We start from the raw sequence: 12162 nt of genomic DNA, 5'->3' as shown, positions 1-12162 counted from the left end.
GCAGCCAGGCAGCGCCGCCGTCACCTCGGGCGCCTACCGGGGGGACCCATCCTCCGTCAAGATGGTCCAGAGCGACTTCATGCAGGGGGCCATGGCCGCCAGCAACGGCGGCCATATGCTGAGCCACGCGCACCAGTGGGTCACGGCCCTGCCCCACTTTCACCCTAACAGGAGCTGGACAAAATCCTCCATAAAATCGGCGCATCTACTGTTAACCTCCAGGGGGCGCTCGCGAGTCCGCCCCGCACAGGCCCCGCCGCCGGAGGCCGCGAGCGCGGAGGAGGGGCCGGCGGCGGACCGCGCAGCAGCTGGGTTCCCTCCGCGCCTCGCGACGAGGGTCGGGCGGAGCCGGGGAAAGCAATTAGGCTGCCCTGAGGCTGGTGCTCATCCCCAGGCGGGGGGAAGGGGTGGTTTTACACTTGTCACTAACGAGGGACTGCAGTGGCGTCGCAATCCGCTTTCTCTCATCGTCTGCGGCTGGAGGCCCCGGGGATGCAGGGGCAGTTTGCCTCTTGGCTGGCTGGCTGGCTTTGCTTGACTTCATCATTACTAGGAGGTTGTTGAGCGGGACTTTCCTCTCCTTGCAGAACCGCGCAAGGGCGTCGGAAAGTTTCCTAACACTTGTGGGAAGAAGGCGGATGAAGTGCAAACCTTACTTCGAGGCTGGGAATAGCTCGAAAGTGCCAGAAGTGTCACCACGCAATCGAGCTTTGGCCCCTTCTTCCCCAGAAGTTCCCCCAAACGCATGTCATTTCCCTGGCCGATGGATCAGAGTCCGCCTAGGAAAGGGCTCCACGGAACAGGGAGCCCTGGGCTCCGGGAGGAAGAGATTCCAGGGATCGCTGCAGACACTGCGCCGGCCGCCCCTGCCGGGCTCCCTGGGGTTCTCCGAACCCCCGCAGGGAGCACCCCTATGCTGCCTTGCGAGGGAGAACGTGCGCCAAGAACACAGTTCAGGTCCTCGCACTGCACCGAGGGTGGGAGGAGGGAGCCTCCACGCTCCAGAGTCTCCAAATATCCTAGGGAGAGTTCTCAGAGCCCAAAAAGTGCCCTCAGAGTAGACCTGGGGGGTCAACATCTCTCTCCTACTCCGGAAGTTAATGTGAGCTCTGTATGTAGTCAAACTCCCCCTCTCACCTGACCTGGGCGCATCAGCCAGGCTAAAGGTGTGCAGAATTTAAAAAAAAAAAAACACCTCACATTTATAAATGGGAGATTTTATCAGGCAGCAGAGATTACTTAAAGCGTTCCATTTCTCCGCGATCCAATTTTATTAGGATTTACTCTCATTTGTGCTCCGCTTCTCTGGGGAAATAATGCTTTGATTAATGTAATCCTGGCCCGGGATTCGCCACATGCCCCTCGCCCCTCTCCCAAGAGAAGGGGCCTGTTTGACAAACAATAACAGAGCAGCAACTCTTGCAATCTGCCCACACCTTTGGGGGTGCGGGGGTGGCGTGGGGAAAGGGTGACACACGTTCACACTCTGCTGGTTAAATGCAATGGCGAGAGGGGGGCAGCGGGCTCAGTACCGGGAGAACTTTCCAGAACGCAGAGCCTAGGGCCCTGGGCTGGGATGCGGGCCTGCCAGGCTGTGCGCACTCGGGGATGCTCCGGGGAGGAGAGCCGAGCCGGGGTGCGCGTGTCTGTGCCTGTGTGCCTGGCCGCCCACTGCTGCTTCTGTTGCGCAGGGGGTCTGCCTCTTTGTCCCCTGCCACAGGCCTCCGCGGTGACAGTCTGCGCGCTGCCCACGTCGCCCCCACACCTGGGGCGCGGGGCCGAGGGGCGAGCGCGTCCGCAGCGCCCCCCGCGGCCCCTGAAGCGCCTCCAGAGTGGATCACTGGAGCAAACGCGGCTCCGACCACGAGCGCCCCGCAGCTGCCAAACCTCGGCCCAGAAACCTGGAACGGGGGACCCAGCTCAACGGCTTTCCACAGACAGACAGACAATACAAATCCGCAGACGCGAGGACGGGGAGCCGCGTCCGGGCCCTGCTGCCAGCCCAGTGCCAGGCGCTTGGCTCCGGCTGCCCGCGCGCCCCCGCCCTCGGAGTTCCGTCCCCACCCGGAGGGGAGAACAGCTCAATTAGCAAAAGGACAGAAGGAATGAAAGCAAAGACGCACAGGCGCCCTCGGACGCTCCCGGCATCCGCGTCCCTGCCGGCCCGTCCTTGTTCCCACCTTCCCCAGCTCGGGGAGGGCGGGGACGCGGCGACCTGCGCGGGGGTCCTGCCCTCCTCCGCCGGAACAAAGCCCGCCGCGGGAGCTCGCGGCCGCGCGGGGGGCTGCGGACAAAGGCGGCCGGGCGGCGGGCTGCGCCGAGCTGCCAGCCAGGGCTCCCACCGCCCGGAGGGAAGGAGGGCCCGGAAGATGGGGGTGCGATGTGCACCCGGGTTTTGCAGCATTTCGCTCCTGTTTACCCAATGACCTGTTAGGGTGACTCAGCGTTTCTCTCCAACCACCCAACAGCGTCGTCTCTTGTCCCCCCCCCCCTTTCTCCAGTCTTCTGCCTCTCTCCATTATACTCCACCTTACTCCTTTTACCTAACCCTTCTCCAGTAGCCCACCCACCCCCCCTTTTTTCCTTTTCCATAAAGGCAGGATCACTAATTCGACTTCTGAAGGTCGCTCTAGGTGTTCAGATAACTGAGAGCCCTCACAGGGCCAAGGTCCAGGTGAAAGGGAGTAACGGGATCCTTTTCATTTTAGTATGCGACTGTGTTCTAAATAAAATAAAACGCCATTCGAACATGGTCTAAGGTAGCGGAGCTTGGCTTTGGGGCCTACAAATCCAGGATTCAGGATAAGCAGCTTTTGATATGCACGAAGGACTAAAAAGGGGGAAGGCGAGATGTCCCACATTTAGTTAGCCTGTCTGTGTAAAGTACTAACGTGACTTTCCAACCCTAGAAAGGAATCAGAAGCCGGACTCCTGCAGTAAAACCATGGTATTTTCTCATTTAAGATTCTCTAGTAGTATTTTTCTAAGTGAACTTGTTTGGTTTTGCGATGTGATTTTTTTTTCCCCCCCTTTAATCACGCCATGTGGAAAATGCAGGCCTTAATTTCAGGAGACTTTTTGTACTCCGATAGAATACTAAATTAAGATTGAACGTCTATCGAATGTCACTATGAACCTGGAGTCCTCTGCTGAGCTTTATGGAGTCGCCAGGCGCTATTAGAATGTGGGGGCGGGGAGAGCATTCCACGTAATAACAGTCCTCTAATTTGAGACTAATAAATTCGAGGTGCACAAAAACTACAATGGGCAAATTCACTTCATTCTTAACGGCAAAATCTCTTTGCCAGGTATCTTAACGCTGAAATTCTGTGCTCACCCCACGCAGTTTTGAGGTTTCCAGTATGAAATGAATGCACCTGATACCTTGGAAAAGGGAACAGTCACACTCTTCAGAAAACACTGTTTTCTAGATCTTGACTGGTCCAGGATGGGGTCCTGGGATGGCCCAAGACAGTTGAAGTGGGTGCGTCTGGGCAGACGAGAGAAAACACCGCAAGAAAATGGGGAAAATGCAAAACAAAACAGTCTTAGCCTGACACACTGCAGTCTGCACCCAGCTCCTCAGACAATCGCTGAGTTCAAATGTCAAAAAATCTAATAAATAAAAAAATTAAAAAAAAAAACCACCAACCAGAGTTGCCCAAGTACGAGCATTGTAGTTATAGTTTGGTTGTTGGGGGTTGTATTTGCTTAGTTTTTGTTGTTGGGGTGTGTGTGTGTGTGTGTGTGTGTGTGACAATTACTCTCTTACTCACCACAAGACTACCTGTTCCACCCCAGAAAAAGGACAGTGGGACACTACAATATACAAACAACCTTGGGGTCGTGAATATCCCCACGGGAGAGAAGAGTTTAACGTGAGAATCACAAGTTCAAAAACTTTAGTCAATCCTCTCTTTAGAGCTGTTAATATTTCTAGGTTTTTCTGACACACACAAACACAGACATACAGACACAAATGACCTTGGAGTATTTTTCTAGCTAGAACACGCTCAAATGTTTTTGTTAATGAATAACAATAACCATCATCACTTAGTTCAAGCAACTAGGCTCTGTGCTACCTGGCCTTGTGCACAGTCCATCACATTGTGCCAGCTACTGCTTCTCTAAGAATTGAGCTAATGTGGACACAATATTGCAAACAGGTTGTTTCAAAAGCATACCCTTGATTACCAATTTGTCTTGCCTTCTTAATTTAGATTCCACAATCTAAGATGCCCTGTAGTTTGAAGCTGCCCCTCTAAGCCTGAGAATGAAAGTTTCTTAGTTGAGGGTGAGAAATCATAGTATCTTTGAATTTATAGTTACTCCTTCAAACCCTTGTAAGAAAATTAAGTTCTTATGCTTTTACTACAGATTAGATAAATCAGTTATCAAAGTGAAACAAACAAGGGGTGAAGGGGGAAAATCTACCAGAATGCCAAAAAAACTTAGCAAAATTGTGAGCCAACTCATCCACTGCCAAGATGACAAATTCTGTCTCCACCCAAAAGCTACTGTTAAAAAGAGTCTTCTCTCTGAGCGTACAACATACTGTGGGGATTGTAAGTATGCTTAACATTTTAATTTGTAAATGCTAATCTCAAACAACTCTGCTTCCACTCTGCAGCAGTATCAGAGCACCTTATCATTCTCAAACGGAAGCAAATGAGTAAATACCCACTTTGTTTGTGCATTGTACATTTGACCCAGGTAATGTCCTTTGTTTTCTCATTTGGCAAAAGCAATTTCACAATCCCCAACAATTAAAAGTCTCTGGCTTTGCCCAGCACTTTGGATCTTAATTCATACCCAGCTTGATCGTTTCCACCCCCCCCCCAAATCATTACAGAATGCTAAAACAGTCTCTATAAAATATCAGTTCTCTAATTAACTTGTTGCTTTACTCAAAATTCTTATGTTCTATTTATTTTACTTGAAGGAACCTAGGGCTATATGTATTAGGAGGGCAAAATTTTTCTTTCTTTCTTTGTTTTTGGGTGTGCTATTTTTTAAGTCCATTTGCAAAAAAAAAACCTGAGTAGTAGCTGGGATACTTAACAACCATAGATTCCATAAATTCCATAAGTGATGTGTATAATTACTACTTTTTCAAAAAAACAAAAAAAACCTCTTTGCTAAATAGAAAAGTTTTCTTTTTCTCTACTAATTTTTAAATCCATTTAGCAGCCTAAGCAAGGCATGGAAAGTAAGCAAAGGTTTTGAGTCATTGGTCCAGTTTGTATGGATCTGCCCCAAAAGTCTTTTGTCTAAAATATCCAAAGCTTTGGGATGGGGGAAGCAATCTTTGGCCTCAAATTACACAGATTCATTAATTCTCAGCTTGGTTTTATTAGCAAAATTGATGGTATAGTTCCTGATTGTAAATGTGAGAGCTCCTGGATGGAAACCATGTCGTGAAAATGTTTTTTTCAGAGTGTCTACATTGCTTCTATTTTTTCATAATCACCTAAATCTCCTAAAGGAAATTTCCATTAAATCCAAACCTTTACTTTTAAAGTTAGTTGCACAGGGAAACTTCTTGTGGCTGGAACGTGGCTGACTTGGAGTCCAGTGTGTCTGTGCCCTTCTCCCAGAGCACCCTTAGAGCGCTCACGTGAATGGCCCTTCCTCACAGGCGCTGTGACACATTCACAGGTGCGGTCACTACTGAACCGTGGAAGCCAGCTCCTTACTTCAGTCACTCATGGCTTCCCTTTCTTAGTCACGCTCTCTAAATCTCCTTGGGAAAATTGTTAGTGACAAACTGACTAATTCCTCAGAACTGGTCAGGATTTGCCCTTCACTGTGTCAGGAAGTTTTCCACCTATCTCTTTCAACCTTCACACCACAATCAATTCAGTTTTCATTGTATGCTCTGTTAAAACTTTCTTCAAACGGGTTAATAGGGAATTTTAAAGTTCCAAGTCTACAGGAACATCTAACAGTTGGCTATTTTGTATTTTCTCTATTAAACTTTCCAAGGATACATTTTAAGTCTTTCTTAAAATCATAGACCTTTCAGGAATTAAACACAGTCATTAAATATCAAATTATTTTAAATAGATCCCGGAAGCCTTGACAAAAACTCCAGACACTTGAGTTTTCTTTAAGCAGTCTATGTATTTATCAGGTGGAAGAACATTCATGATTAATCATAGAATACCTTAGAATACATTTTGTTTCGACTTTCTCACACTTAGACAAAATACAAGTTGAACTGTAGCATCTTAAATATCCTTAACAATAATTTTTAAAATGGTATTCCCACAGCCCAATTTTATTTTCTGGCCCCACACATACTTCACTGAGAAATACATGAACACTTCTCAAACTATATTTCTTTCTGGACCATTTCACAGATTTAGAGGGGTGGGGGATGAAGGGGTCAGTGTCTTGAAATTTTTAGACCTTGTAATTTGCAGTGGAGTCTCTACTCACTGTGAATATGCATAGAAAGGTAGGGGTATTTGTTCCTTTGGCAAGTTTAGAGAAGCAGATTTGCTTTTGAAACTACGTTTTACTCACTGCCCACTAAGGCGAGTCAGTGCGCCCCCTGCTGACAAGTCACTAGTGCTACTCCTGAGCACTTCCAAAGTTTATTTTGTTCAGTAAACCGTGTCATATAAAATTAACAACAACCAATAAAATTAGCTTATATGTTTCAACTGTAAAAGTCCAAAACAAAATAAAGCTAGTTTTAGTGGCACTAGAAATCTCTAGTTTGGCTCATTCTCTTTGGCTGAACCAAGGTCCTTTTATCTAAAGCCCAGTGCACAAACATATAGCTTAATGTGACTAGTGTTCTTCCTTTTATTTCTTTCTCTATGGCAACCAATATGCTCTGCTCAGAAATGTTCCCCATCAAGGAAACAAATGATCTTCAGGGAGCAGCTCTATATGGCATCTGGTCCAATGGAGCACACAGAGTTAACCCCAGTCAAAAGCAACGCTGCCAAGCACGCAAACAAGGAGTGGAAAACTAGCAATTCTTACCCCCTCCCCAACTGAAACATCTTCCTCCCTTATAAACCATTTCATTGATTTAACATCAACTGTTTCCAAAGAAGCTACCAATTCTAAATTGCAAGGTGTTCTATGCACAGGAGTGCAATACAATTCCAGCCATTTGATACCCCCCACACCCCATCATCCCAGACGTTGCTCCTTTTAAAAGGACAAAATCGAGTAGCTTAAAGAATCCTTCCCAGCCTATTTTACTAAGGTAAGGCACTCACGGGCCTGGCTGCCTGGTCATGGCCTAGCTAATTTTTTCTACCCATAGTTATTCAATTAACTGCACTTAAAAAACAAGAAGCAAGCAACCGCAACCTCGAATTTGACAAAATCCTGAGACAACAGCAAAGGGAACCAACGTAGCTGTCAAAAAAAAAAACAACCAAAAACACCACCACCAAAAATAAACAAAACGAAGTAAAATCTAGTTTTTAATGCCAACACTGTTTTGAGAATAAACTGCAGAGATGTCCTGGTTAGTTTTGATTGATCAGCCTCTTTCTGCTGGACTTTCAGTACCTGAGCTGGAGGCTGCTGCTGCCAGCGCCCTAGACACAGCTTTAACCAGGGGTCTACTGACTTCCTGCTTCTTCTTCTTCTTCCCTCCTTCCTTCTTCTCCACCTCTCTGCCCTATCCTTGCCAAGCCCCCCTCCACACACACACTCCTTCCTCCTGCTCCCAGCAGGAGTGCCTTCACCCCAACCCCAGGCGAGTCTGCACACTCCACTCCACCACCACTGGATTAAAAAAAAAAGAGTTTTTATCCCCACTAGTCCTTATTCTCTTGGGGGTGGGGGGAATCCAACACAAGAAATACTTCTAATCCTACGTGCTTTATAATCACTTCTGTGTTTTTCTTTCTTCTCTTTTACGATCAACAATTATAAAACACTTCCCCCAACACCTCCTCCCCAAAGTGAAGTGCCACCACCAAAGAATTGCTTTGTTGTGTGCAGCTCTGGAATGAGTCCATCTTTTTATGTAATATTTTAGCAGGGTTGGGTTGGGTTGGGTTGAGTTTGGGGGTTCCCCCCCAGCAACTCTCCCCCCCATCACACACACTCTTTCCTTTCTCCCCTTCAAACAGTTGCTCTGTGAACCCTCTCTTGTCCCAAGCAATGAAAATAGTCTCCCAAACCTACAAGAACGTAAGTAAATACACCCGAAAGGCAAGGGAGGGAAAGAGAAAGCGGGAAAGAAAATTAAAAACACTTACCCAGCAAACTTCCAGGATTAGATTTTAAAATTAGAGGAGATGTTTTATTTTTGGTCTTAAATAAGGTGACTGGGGAGGGGGGGAGGCATATTCTCAACTCCCCAGAACCGATGCTTCCTATGCCTTCCCTTTACACCGACTCCTCTAAGCCCAGCTCTCCACTAGTCTATTATTTTCACCAAAATATATGAAAATGTATGCAAATGAAAATCAGCACTAACTGTTCTCCCCTTGTTATATACTTTGGATTTTTTTTTTCCAGACAAAACAATCACACTCTGCAAAGGGAGGGGGCGGATGGGGTGGGGCTGGGGGGGAAGCTGGGGAGCCACTAGAAAACTAAATGGAGGAAGGGGGGACGGGGAGAGACCTCAGAACATAAGTATATTTCTGTTATCGAGGAGCACAGCGTTTTGGGGGGCTTCCCTGACGCGGGCACACACCCTCCTTGAAAAGAAAGAAAGTGGATCTGTTTGCAGAGGCGCTATCACGTTTCATCAGGCCACCTGAGACTGCTTTTGAAAGCGTGTACTGTGAAATTCATAGCAGTAATTTAGACAAAATCCTCACTGTATATTAATGAAAGGCGGCCCCATGGCTCTGTTCCTATCCTCCCCATTCAGTGTAAACAAAACCACGAGACTCTCTCGGTTTTTGAGCCGGATCCAAGCAAAATCGGCAGGAAAGGAAAACACGGGGTGTTGGCACCGAGTATTCAAACGTCTGCACCTGGAGATCTCAGATTTATTCAATGAAATCTGTGTTCCATACACACACACACACACACACACACACACACGCACACACACACACATACACATATATGCATGCATAAATATAAAAAGGACCCTTTGGGGGAGGCAGGGGGCAAAATTCATTCTGTTTGGGGTTTGGTTACCCTTGCTTTTTCCGATCTATGTCTAAGCAATGATGGTTTTGAGCAAAACTACCTACGACGGTATCTTTCACCCTAACAGGAGCTGGACAAAATCCTCCATAAAATCGGCGCATCTACTGTTAATCTTCAGATCTTGCAAAGGCTGCAGAGCGGCGGCTAGGCTGAAGAGCTCAGAAACTGAGTTCACCTAACTGCTCCGCAGAAGAGTCATTCACCCGGAGAGAAGGGCAGGCCGCTCCCGTTTTAATCGGAACCCACAGGCTGCTCGCCGTCTACGTACAGGGCACGGATGGGCGCCGAGCGCCTCTGGGGCTCGGGACCGCCGGCTGCAAGCACTGGCTGGGGGCGGCGATCGCCGAAACCGCGCGCCTGCAGCTGGGGGTGCGGGGTGCACGCACACGCACACTCATTAGGAACGACGTATTTATTGAATGTCCGAGTTGGGTTAGTTCATTGGAAATCCCCGAGGAGGGCTCAATTTGCCCTTGTTTTCGTTGCCACTTTCTCTTTTTTCTTGGTTCGATGAGGTTCCTCTGTGCTGCGTTTCCGCTTGGCCGCGTCCCCTCTTCTCCCGCCTACCCGGAGCACTCCCCCTCCCGTCCCCCTTAACTCTTTCAGCTGGGCCGGGGCTAAGAAAGCGTCAGTCGCCGCCAGCCCCAACCACCGCGCAAACCCTTACGAGACTGAAAAGAAAGGAAAAAATGCACCCTCCGAGCTAAGAATAGCAAGCAAAACCCCACCAATAATCACCATCGTGAAATTGAAATGTGCGCGCAGAGACACACACACACACACACACACACTGCAAGCAGCGGAGCAGTGGAGGGCGCGGCTAGCAGACCGCGGTTCTTTGGCCCGATTCCTGATGGAACAGGGATTCCTAAAGCCATTTGGGTCACACGCACTTACAATGTATCTACCGGGGACAGGTCGGGCAGATTGCTTTGCAAATAGCTCGTGTGGCTCCGCAGACAGGCACCCTCCAAACTCGCAAGGGCACGCACGGTACTTGCATCCATCCCAGAGGAGAAAGGGAGGGAGGGAGGGCGAGGGCGAGCAGGGGTGGAAAGGCGAGGGCGACTGGGAGCGGTCCGGCTGGCACGCGCGGGCCCCGCGCAGCTCCGGGGCTGCAGGTTTCCCAGATGATGGCATCTGAGAACTTAAACAAAGGGGACTGCCGCCGGCGCGCAGCGACCGCGGAAAGTTGCGGTGGTGGGTTTCCCAGGAGCGCCGCTACCACCCCAGCTCTTGGCGATGCAAGCCCCCCATTCCTGCCCCCGCTGAAACAGGGATGAGGGCCGGCTGGTGACGGGAAGACGAAACTTTGCAACCACTGGGACACCTCTGTCTATAGGTATTAACGTGAATGGTGCATCCACGCCGCGCGCTTTACAAATCTCTGGCATGGGGGGGGAGGGGGCGCAGCAGCACGCAGTCTTCGTCGGAGTGGGTAGGATGCTATTTTTTTCCACGATTTCCCCCCCACTTTATTTTCTTTCTCGCTCTTCTTCACCCCCGCCCCTTCATCCCTCCCTCCATTTTCTCTCTTTTCTTCTCCCTCCCAGACCTAAAGCGAACGGCCTGAGCCGCGGAGGGAACGCCAACGTCTCGGCCGGACACTAAGAGTTAAGATGTGGCGGCGGGGCGGCGGGGGAGGGGGAGGGAGGGGACAGTGGCGAGGGGGAGGTTGGGGGGGGCGACAGATTTCCAGCTTCTACGACGCTTTGCCTAAATTAAAAAGCAACCAATCGGAACGGCCGGAAGGGGGGCTGCGCGTCCTGAACCAGTCATTCCGAGCCTGCCAATCACGCAGCGGGTAGCCAATCAGCGGGGGCCCTTGTGCTCGACTTCCTTGTATTTGGGAAAGTGTGGTGGTGGGTGCGCGCTCTCAGCGGAGGGTAAACATTCGACAGTCCCTGCTCAGAGAGGGAGGGACAGAGAGCGAACTGTCAGATCGGAGAGAGGGAGAGAGGAAGAGAGAGGGTGAGAGGAAGAGGGAGGGAGAGGGAAAGTGAGAGAGGAGAGAGCGCGAAAGAGGGCGCCGAGCTGAGCTCCCGCTACAACTCCTCTCCAGCACGGCCAGCGCCTGCACCGCCGCCGCCCGTGCACTCCGCCCGCCGTGCAACTTGCCCACTGGAGTTGATTGTGTACCAAGGATCCCCTATATGCACACACACACCTCCACCTCCACCAATGTACTCTTCTTCCTCCTCCTCCAGACAACTGCTGGGAAAAAAATAAAACACCAAACCCAACCGTCAGCAACAAGGTAACAGAGCACTTCAACATCATTTTTTTTCCTGTTCAATTTTTTTTCCGTGTTATATTTGTTTCCTAATTTCTGCCCAAAAGGAAAGATGTCGCATCAGACTGTGACTGTTGCGAGGAGAATGAAAAAGGACTCTTGTTTCAGAGGCATCCAAGAGCTCCGGCAATAGCAACTTAAGAGAAATGTCTCATCGCAAGAAGTTTTCCTAGGACAAAACAAAACTTGAAACGCGAGGACCAGAGGGGGAGACCAGGAGCCAGCCTCCCCTCTCCGCACACGCGAGCAGCCACCTTTACCACGCCTTCAAGGAAGGAAAAAGTTTTACTACTCTAAGGGAAAAACAAGTGAAATGTGTTCCTGAGGAGCTACCAGAGCGGGCAAGGGAAGGAGCGGGGCCGGTGGCCGATCGTATATCATTTTGTTAAGGAAGAAAGGACCGCTTCTTTCTTTGTTGTCTCCAGTGCAACCTTCACTTAACAGGTGAACTGAGCCCCCTGCGCCCGGGGCAGAGTCCACGCTCGTCCTGTGGGCAGAAAGGAGGAGCGGGAGCAGGAGGGCACCGAGGAAGAGTGGACCCAGCGCAGGCCCCCTCCCCACCCGGCAAGTCCCGTTGGAGCGAGCCGAGCGCGCCGGGGCTGGGGGGGAGCCACGACCCTCCTTGAAGGGGGCGGCCACGGAGTGCGCCCCGAGAAGCGAGCACCCCTCGCCAGAGCGCTGCTGCTGCTGCTTCTGCTGCTGCTGCTGACCCAGGCCAGGCGGCG

At 50.0% G+C, this 12162-nt stretch overlaps 1 protein-coding gene across 1 annotated transcript in view; it reads left to right on the top strand.

The window, feature by feature from the left end:
* LOC102875074 overlaps positions 1–12162 on the top strand; it is a 14902-nt gene that overhangs the window by 975 nt on the left and 1765 nt on the right. Inside the window, exons 4-12 of the mRNA XM_006883966.1 lie at positions 5–337; positions 588–977; positions 1549–2088; positions 2190–2375; positions 2597–2684; positions 9335–9571; positions 9660–9899; positions 10062–10137; positions 11911–12151. Of these exons, the coding sequence (XP_006884028.1) occupies positions 5–337; positions 588–977; positions 1549–2088; positions 2190–2375; positions 2597–2684; positions 9335–9571; positions 9660–9899; positions 10062–10137; positions 11911–12151 (2331 nt within the window). The remainder of the gene's footprint in view (positions 1–4; positions 338–587; positions 978–1548; positions 2089–2189; positions 2376–2596; positions 2685–9334; positions 9572–9659; positions 9900–10061; positions 10138–11910; positions 12152–12162) is intronic.

This window comes from Elephantulus edwardii, unplaced genomic scaffold (genome assembly GCF_000299155.1).
Source record: "Elephantulus edwardii isolate Elephantulus edwardi_28Jun2011 unplaced genomic scaffold, EleEdw1.0 scaffold00030, whole genome shotgun sequence".
Classification (NCBI taxonomy): domain Eukaryota; kingdom Metazoa; phylum Chordata; class Mammalia; order Macroscelidea; family Macroscelididae; genus Elephantulus; species Elephantulus edwardii.
The sequence above is the reverse complement of the archived record's forward strand: the minus strand, read 5'-3'. Positions and strand labels throughout refer to the sequence as shown.